The 9,216-nt window shown below is 49.4% G+C and overlaps 1 protein-coding gene and 1 non-coding gene across 2 annotated transcripts; one reads left to right on the plus strand and one right to left on the minus strand.

The window, feature by feature from the left end:
* The first annotated feature begins 4,332 nt into the window (after positions 1 to 4,332).
* Positions 4,333 to 8,996, plus strand: LOC120961522 (translocation protein SEC63 homolog). Its single transcript, XM_040385285.2, has 7 exons — positions 4,333 to 4,765; positions 5,674 to 6,612; positions 6,683 to 7,100; positions 7,170 to 7,470; positions 7,569 to 7,696; positions 7,760 to 7,844; positions 7,925 to 8,996. Exons 1-7 carry the CDS (start codon positions 4,642 to 4,644, stop codon positions 8,285 to 8,287), a joined length of 2,358 nt encoding a protein of 785 aa, XP_040241219.2. The 5' UTR covers positions 4,333 to 4,641; the 3' UTR covers positions 8,288 to 8,996.
* A 64-nt stretch (positions 8,997 to 9,060) lies between these two features.
* On the minus strand, positions 9,061 to 9,147 carry Trnastop-uca (transfer RNA opal suppressor (anticodon UCA)). The gene has a single exon. It is a non-coding gene; the product is annotated as a tRNA-Sec (tRNA).
* Between the last annotated feature and the right edge of the window lie 69 nt (positions 9,148 to 9,216).

Consider the following 9,216-nt stretch of genomic DNA (forward strand, 5'->3'; position numbering starts at 1 on the left):
GCGCATCAATATTAGTCTTCATAATTGCCCAAGCTTCCTGTTTGAGCGCTCCCAAACACCACCGATGACGCACAGAATCTTCAACGAATGAATGAATGAATGAATGAATCTTCAACGATGACGCGCCAAGAATCTGGGTGTGTGTTGATTGATCTATATTTGCCCAGCAAACGGTTTAGCTCTTCCAAATTGAAGCTTTATTTTTCTCCATTAAACAGTCGTCCGTAAATGCAATTGAGCAATCGCGTTACGGAACGGAACACACGCCCCGCCCGATACAGCTATGTGCAATCGAGCCCCCCCCCCCCCCGATCGTCCCCCTAACCTATCCGTAACCTTTTCCCTTTTTCGGGACACTCACAGGCATCATCTTTCGACGAATGGCGGCACATTTTTGCGGTCTCCATGCGGTCTCGCGCGTTTATGTGCCGTACGCATGCAAAGCTTACTTTCTTCAACCTCATTTCCCGGGTATGTCCTGGTCCTTATGAGTTTTTTTTCTGTGTGTGATCGATCGATACGATCATACGTCGCTGCAAAGGCGAAGAGTTCTTTATGCACAACGTCGTGCTGCAGCCAGCCAGCGCCACATTATGCAACGGTTGACAAAATGACACACATACGTGCGCTTGCACACTCACAGAAGAGACAGTGAGAGAGAGAAAGAGAGAGAGAGAGAGAGGGAGGTGTAACGGTTCCGTTCCTGAATCATATTTTGCGAACAAAAATCAGCAAACCTATCGCATCGCGGCGATCGTCGCTCGCCGCATTGCACTTTTCGCTGTTGTATCATCGCGGGGCATCCTTTAACGCACACACACACAGAGTTCAGGCGCGCACCGATCCGATGATTTATGGCACCCATTAAAACAAGGAGTCTGATGGCCTTTGCACCTCGCCTTGGAGGTGTTGGGGGGCCAGCTTTTTATGCTTCAAACCCCCGTGCATATTTTAATGCGCCACGCTTTTGTTTGCATCTCCTCGCCACTTAAGGCTTGACGTACAAATCATACTTTTCACACCCGATCCGTCAGCCCCGATCCCGATGATTGAATTGTTCGCGATAATTGGAACACACACGGGGCGCGTGCGCGATCGTGACAACCCTTTTACATTACATTGGCGATGTAATTATTGGCGAGTTTGTTGCTGAATTCCTGTGGCAGGAATTTACACCAAAACCAACAACCGTTTGATGACACCACCGTTCGTCATCGGAGCTAATAATCAACGCATCGATAAATCATTCCCCGATCCGGCTGCATTATGCATCGTTTCCTTTCGCTTTAAACGGGGTTTAATTGGTTCATTGGCGGGCAAAAGCAAGCCCACACGTTCTATGATGCTATGAGCTCACCGGCAATCTATTCTCACGATCATCAACGAGATGCCACTTGATCTCGCTTTATCGCATCGCACTCCGTTAATGAGTCAATCAATAGCGGATGTCACCCGTTTTCAACAAAAAAAAGGGAAACTGGTGCCCTTCACGGAAGGCGTGAAATTTGTGTAGGATGCGCTAACCCTGACCGGGGAGGGCGCGCCTTCACGAAAGTTAATCCAGCAGGGCAAGGTAAAGATGTCGCGGGTGTCTTAGGGGAGTTAGAAGCTCACAGAAAGGGCACCTACAGCAGTGACAGTTTTATCGTCCCAAATAAGCATCCTTCAAGGGTAAACTCACACCTGGAGATGGGTTTTGTTTGTTTCGCTCCACTTGTAACACCGAACGGAGCGTAAAACATCACACACACACGACCGTTTTATGGTAATGCTTGCTTGTTTGGACTGTTTGCCGTCGAAAATTCCTTTTATCGCGTAACGACCCTCCTCGTGTATGCATAAGTAGGAACGTGCCTTTGTAATCACGGCGCGGGTCTGCGAAATGGGTCAGGCCTTATCGGACGGGGCTCTCCTTTGTGCGGTGTGCGGAGGACTGACAACATCTTTCTAACGAGAGGAATGACGGCGATCTTCGGCGGTACCTTTCACTGCATTTCTCAATGAACCATATTGATCAACACGTGTACACTTCGAACGAGTGGAGTAATTAAATGTCAATTAGTTTCGAGAGGATCACTGCTTCACTCTCAAGTGCATAATTGTAGCACACGATCACCCCGGTGTAGCATAACAATGTCATTAAACTTGACTCCAGTGTGCGCTTGACGTACATGATCATCAACCCCCCCGTGTAAGGTCGTCCTCGTTTCGGAGCCCTTTTGAGTAAGAGCAATTATTGTACGCCACTGATCAGCCCCAACTCAGGAGGGCTCGCGGGAGCCCTAACGCGAGGTCCAGTAAACGCTCCGCATGACCTTATGCTAAATCTGCTGCGAGTAATACTGTGAAGATGCGCTACGAGTGAGGGCCATACTTGATCGAGTGGAGCCCTTCGACTGCTATCGGCCGCTATCTGTCGATACAGCTTTGGCACACACACTCTTCGAAATGGCACACACTCGCACACGAGCGCCCGTTTTAGGAGAGCCGGTCCTGCTGTCAGCCCGTCAGCCGCCGCAACCGCAAAAGGCCAAGGCATGGGGACGCATTTTTCCAGCCAAACGCATCATTGGCGACTCACGATTCGGGAAGTCCATACACACGTAACCGCGTTGGCGCGTTTCGTTCCGTTGCAGTTTGCGCCGCAGCAGCGAACACCGTAGCATAACTTTTTTTTTGTGTTAGCATAAGATGAATAGTAATCATCCCACACACGGACGGTCGGTCGGACGGGCTGCGCTGTACGCCCAAAAACCGTTCCATATGGACAATGGGACACACGGCGGTGAGTATTGGAAGATGAGATTATATCATCGGATTTGGGGCCAGTGTCGCAAAAAAAATAACCAGCAAGAGGAAGAAGAATTCACCTAAATGAGGTAGAAAATTGCGCACCCCGTGGACCCCGTCCCATCCGCACAAAGCGAGCTATGCTAATGAGCTACATATATTTTTAAAATGTAACACATTAGTACGAGAGTGGGCTAGAAATGGTGAATAGAGAGGATGAAGGAAAGTGCCACAGGGTTCGGAAATAGCTCTGCACGCATTCTTGCCTTCGCAGGTGGGAACGGATCGCTCACCGGCACGACCTCTGGCGACTGCGTGCTACGACACTCCTCAAGAGGGCCCATTCCAGCACGCAACCTATTATTACTTAGCATAAAGTAAGACATAAAAGAAGCAACAACAAAAAGAGCATACCTCCACTCCACCTCGGAACGTTTCAATTATTTTACGTAATTCAAGTTCATCGCTAAATTAATACCGCGTCCGAAATGTTTGTTTGCGGAGCGAAACTGTTCGCGATCAGACGGTGGTGTGTGGCCAGAGCGCCACTTACGTGAGCTTTACCAGTCAAAAGAACGCAGTCATTAAATTAGCATTGACCCTTTGCAGCGATGCTGTTCCCATCGCGGCTGGCCGTAGTATTATGGGTATGTTTTATTGGCGAATATTAGCGATCGGTGTTGATCACTGCGCTTGCGAGACCGCACCTCTCACGTACGATCGAACTTTAGAACAGAGTTGTATTGGCACTCGTTGCATCGTGTTATTTCCGTGCTTTTCTTATATACGTACGTGTGCGAACGAACCGGTGGGTAAATAACAAACATTGAGAAATCTGCAAGAAATATGTGTTGCATTCAGTGCAAAACTTTACGCGCTGTCGTCAACCGCCTCAAACACGTGGTGGCCTTGTATAAAACGGTGGCTCGTATTTTTATAGGGTACCTGCATTCTAATCTATTCAAAGGCTGAACTGAAATATGTATTTCCTTATTCATTGCAATTGAGAAGTGTCGACATTGGATAGATTTTAAATTAAATTAAGTAAAAACCTTTCTTAAAAATTCCAACGGACAAATTCTGTCAACGGTTTAACGGTCGAATTTTCATTTCGAATATTGTTAGCAATGGCATTTGTTATTGCGTCACCTCTTTTTCTAATCTGAAATTATTGCACAACACTTAAATTAAAAAAGAAAATCTTTACAAAAACTTAAAAAGCCCTAATTTTGGAAATTTGAATTTCGAATTTTCTTTTCTCGTAAACAACAGAATGACAGCTCTGTTGTGAAGAAAATGCCAGGTTCTGTCATTATGTACCATTTGACGTTTCACCGTTTGGGATCGGGAAAGTAAAGACAATATGCGCTCCATTTTCGATAAAACAAGCAAATTATATGACAAAATAATCAAATTATTCAACTAATTCATTTATATTTCAAAAATATCAACACTTTCTCTTCGAACCCGTGAAAAAATCCACGAATGAAACAAATCAAACAAGATGGCGTCCAGCCGCATGCCGCTGTCGCACCTGCTGCTGCACGAATGAAACGAAGCGTACACGTACGTGGTGTTGGTGGTTCTTGTGATTGTGGTGCAGTTTTCTTCTTTGGCGTGCGCACACATCCAAATAAGATCGCGGCCCCTACTCCCCGCTGTCCGTGCGTGCGTGTGGTTCGATGGAATATATCGCCCGGATCGTGAAGCAAGTGCACCTCCACCGTCCGACGACAACGACGACCACGAAAACTCAGCATCCCCTGGTAAACCAACTGTGCAACTGAGAGTAGAAGGAATACCCCATCGGATCAGGCGAATAGCAGCGAGTGGTCAGCAGACGGCCCAGCGATGGGCGGACAGAAGTTTCAGTACGACGAGAGTGGAGGAACTTTCTTCTACTTCATACTCTCATTCCTGGCCCTGATCCTGGTGCCGACCACCTTCTACTTTTGGCCACGCAAGAAAAAGGAAGGTAAGCATCGAGAACGTCGAAGCGTCTTCCGGGAGGCGTTTTCTGTTCCCGGATCTTCTCGCAATCTGTTGATTGCTTACGGTCCGTGCGTGCGTGCGTGCGTGTGCTGGCGCGGGCCCTACACGTCGTCGCCGTCTCGGGGGTTTCGGCGAGCTGTCAAAAAACCGGGCCAACGCCAAATGTACAGTTACTTGACTTGTTTTCTTTTGCTTCGTTTCCGCTTGAACACACGCCCCTACCTGGCGGCGGGCCCCTGTCTGGCGGCCGCTTTCTCCTCCGGGCGAATGAGGGGGATAGGGGATAAGAAAGATGCACAAGAATGTTGTTGTGCTGGCAGCACTTTCTAATGGCGAAATCACGCGAAATGGGTTGGAATTTACCTGTCTCGCCGCTGCCCGTCACGATGACGAGCCACGCCGAATCTTGGCTGAGTTGGCCATGAACAAAACATTTGTGTAAACAAGACCAAAATCCTTCGAGAAGAGAGCCTCGTGATGTGTGTAACGACATGGAAAAGATGAAAATATTGGATTCGAATATTTATTTTTTAGTCTTTAAATTCATTCTTGAATTTCAATGGAAACACCTGAACATAATTGCTTTCGTCTAGAAAGCCCCAAAGGGTTACAATTTACCATACCGATTAAAGTATGCCACGCTTACGTGGTTCTCTGCCTGCGCTTCCATGTGCTTCCCCGTACCAATGGCAAACACAATTGAGCATCACGCTGTGTTAGAGCTGCGACAAACTTAAAGTTGAAGTAATTTGCCTCCCAAGGTTCCGTTTCGCTAGTTGTACCACCGCCCACCGCGCCGCTCGATGTAACCTTATCGTTAAGCAAACGTAATTTTACATTACTTACCCATATTTTTTCTCGTATTTCCTCCCCATTCCCACCCACTTGCAGACCCCACCACAAAGCATGAACACTGTCAGTGTGCAGGATGCGTGCGGAAGCGCATCACGATGGAACATTCCGACCCGTACAAGGGCACCAAGGAGCTGCTGGTGAAGCTGTCGATCGTGGCCGGCTGGGCGCTGCTAGCCTTTCTCACCTACAAGGTGTCCCAGTTCGACTACGAAATGTCCAACTTTGATCCGTACGAGATACTGGGCGTCCCGCTAGGCTCGTCCCAGAAGGAGATCAAGAAAGCGTACCGCACCCTCTCGGTCATACTGCATCCGGACAAGGAGACGGGTGACGAGAAAGCGTTCATGAAGCTCACGAAAGCGTACCAAGCGCTGACGGACGATGAGGCGCGCAAAAACTGGGAAAAGTACGGCAATCCCGACGGCCCGGGTGCGACGTCGTTCGGCATCGCGCTGCCGTCGTGGATCGTTGAGAAGGAAAACTCGGTTTGGGTGTTGGGATTGTACGGGTTGGTGTTTATGGTGGCGCTACCGATCGTGGTCGGCACGTGGTGGTACCGTTCGATTCGTTACAGCGGCGACAAGGTGCTGCTCGATACGACCAACATGTACTGGTACTTCTTCCACAAAACGCCGCACATGGCGGTGAAGCGCGTGATTATGATACTGGCGGCGAGCTTTGAGTTTGAGAAGCGGCACAACAATCAGGTGATCGAGCGGCCGTCGGATAATGTGGAGGTTCCGGCACTGATACGGGAGCTGCCGTACCTGAACGAGAAGTGCAAGGAGCTGCCGTTTGCGAGGAGCTACTCGCTGAAGGCACGTGCGATACTGCATGCGCATTTGTCGCGCATCCCGCTCAACCCGAACACGCTCGAGGTCGATCGACAGCTGATCGTGCGCAAGTGCCCGTACCTGATACAGGAGATGGTGAGCTGCGTTAGCCATCTGATTATGTTGGCGTATGCGCGAAAGAGTAAGTGAAAATGGTGAAAACCGATGGCACAATTCCATATTTTACTAACGTTTTGATACTTTTATGCCAGTCCAACGACTACCATCGATTGAAACGATCGAAAACTGCATGAAACTGTCGCCGATGGTTATACAGGGGCTGCGCGAATCGGAACACCCGCTGATGCAGCTGCCGCACATGACGAAGGAGCTGCGCGCCCAGCTCGCCCGCAAGTACAACACGCGCAATCTGCAGCAGCTGGCGCAGCTGAAGCCGGACACGCGCCGAGCGGCGCTGCGCAGCCTGAACGACGAGCAGTACCACAACGCGGTGAAGGTGCTGGGCCAGATGCCGCTGATCGACTTCAGCATGAAGTGTGAGGTGGTGGACGATGAAAATTCGAACGTCGTAACGGCCGGTGCAATCGTGACGGTGACGGTGGAGCTGGTGCGTCGCAGCATGTCCGACCTGTTCGGTGACACCACCGCGAAGGAAAAGCAAGGAATCACGTACGTGCGCGGGGCTTGGGTCTAATTCGATCGTAGATGGCATTGATTGAACATTGTGTCATTTTGTAGGGAAAGTAATGAAAACGGTGACGGTGATGGTGATGCGGACGGGGAGCTGGAAGCCGGAACCGACGATCAGAAGCCGGAAGGAAAGGTGAAAAAACAGTCCGGCTGGCATCCGAAACCCTCCAAGGGGCATAAGGGTAAGGCGAAGGCGGCCGTTAAACCCCACGCCCGGAAGCTGGCGGCGGCTGCAGCTGCTGCTGCCGCTGCTACGGCGGCTGCGGCTGCTGCTGCGGCGGCGGCGGCGACTGCAACGGCTAACCAGACCGCAGCTCAGTCGACCACAGCACCGGGTGAGAAAACAAAGGTGAGTTGTCATTGGAAGGGAAAGCGATAAGAGATAATAACCAGCTGGGGGAATGAGTGCAAATCGTATTGACGTGTTGTATTTTCCTTCAATTGCAGTCTGGCAAGAGTAGTGAAAGGAAGGCGCAAGAAGGAGATGATGAAGACTCCGCCGACGGGGACAGTGGTGCGGAAAGTGACAATGATGCCAGCGAGGCGGCGGCCGATGATGATGATGAGTGGGAAAAGTAAGCTTTATTGAGGTGTTTAGCTTCTTTTACAGACTAATTAAACATTTGCCTTTTTCTCAGGTTCCAGCAAAAGATCAACAAGCGGGAAAAGCTGGAAGGACGATCGAAGGTTTCCCATCCCGTTCACTGTCCACTGTTTCCTGAGGTAATTCACCAATCGTTTCTCCATCGTTTTCGAGCCAACAATTCTTAACGGTTTGCCTTCGTTTTGCTCTCTACTTGCAGGAAAAGCATGAATACTGGTGGACGTACATCTGCGACCGGAAGTCGCACACGCTCCTAACCGTGCCGTACCACGTCACGAACCTGATCCACCGGGAGGAGGTGCAGCTGAAGTTTACCGCACCGAAGTGGGCCGGCATGTACGTGTTTACCGTCTGCCTGCGGTCCGACTCGTACATCGGCATGGACCAGCAGCTCGATCTGAAGCTGGACGTGAAGGATCCGGCCGCCATCCCGACCGAGCTGCCCCAGTGGGACATCAGCGAGTCGGAATCGGACCACAACGAGATGCAGGCGAACGATAGCGAATTCACCACCGACTCATCGGATGGCGAGGATGACGAGTCGCGTAGACGAACCGACTGAAGTGGCCGCAGCAGCAGCCGCAGCTCCTGAGCAACGGGAATCGGGTAACGGGAGAGCTAAATGCAGTTCATATTCCTTCAGTTCTTGTTGCTGCATGGTCAGGGTGAGGGCGGAGAGTGTGCGACACCGGAAGACGCAAACACACAGGGCATAATACTAGCAGGAGACAGGCACAAGGGCACAGGGAAGAGTCGAGACAACATTCATCAATGGTTTTTTTTGTGTTAGAAGAGACGTTAAATTAGTTAATTAAACCTGCTGATCCCGCTCCACTATCCTTTTTTCCTACTCCCAACCAGAAGAAACGTTTTATGATAGAAAAAAACTGATAGTACACACACACAATACATCGACACAAAACACTCATACTTTCATCAAACACGCATTAACTCTGTGCTTCAGCAGCTAAAAGCCCGTGTAAAAGAACCTAGAAAGAGGGAACTGATTTAACAAAAACAATAGACACGACTAAACAGCACCGTGTATCGAACGGTGAAGGATAAAATAGAGGAATTGGGATGTGAGGTGTGTGAGGTTACAAGGTAGAAGGAGTATTGGGAAGGATAAGACGGGCGAAGAAGATTGTTTATATTTGTGTTCCTGTGGAATAACGGTACGGTGAAATTATGAGCACCTTCATTGGGCAGTATAAAGAAAATGTCGAAATGTAACAAACAAACAAAAACTGTGCAACAAATAGTAAAACATGTGTGTGTGTGTTGTGATTTGTTTTTTTTTGAAAATTAAGTAAAATTATTAAAAAGCAAAATACACGCCCAGTAGGTGGAATCGAACCACTTCGACGCTAATCGACTACAGATTTGAAGTCTGCACTCCGGACCACCGAAGTTCGACTGGGCAGGTGGCCGGCCGCTCAAGCGTGTATATAAAACGCGCTGCAAATATTTTACTTCTAGCGATGGATAAGC

This window comes from Anopheles coluzzii, chromosome 2 (genome assembly GCF_943734685.1).
Source record: "Anopheles coluzzii chromosome 2, AcolN3, whole genome shotgun sequence".
Classification (NCBI taxonomy): Eukaryota; Metazoa; Arthropoda; class Insecta; order Diptera; family Culicidae; genus Anopheles; species Anopheles coluzzii.

What these genes read in the sequence shown, in the direction of transcription:
- LOC120961522 (XM_040385285.2), top strand. Translation starts at nt 4,642, where the DNA reads ATGGGCGGACAGAAGTTTCAGTACGACGAGAGTGGAGGAACTTTCTTC. An exon ending in GCCACGCAAGAAAAAGGAAG is followed by an intron (nt 4,766 to 5,673) that starts GTAAGCATCGAG and finishes ACCCACTTGCAG; the next exon opens with ACCCCACCACAAAGCATGAA. An exon ending in GTTGGCGTATGCGCGAAAGA is followed by an intron (nt 6,613 to 6,682) that starts GTAAGTGAAAAT and finishes CTTTTATGCCAG; the next exon opens with TCCAACGACTACCATCGATT.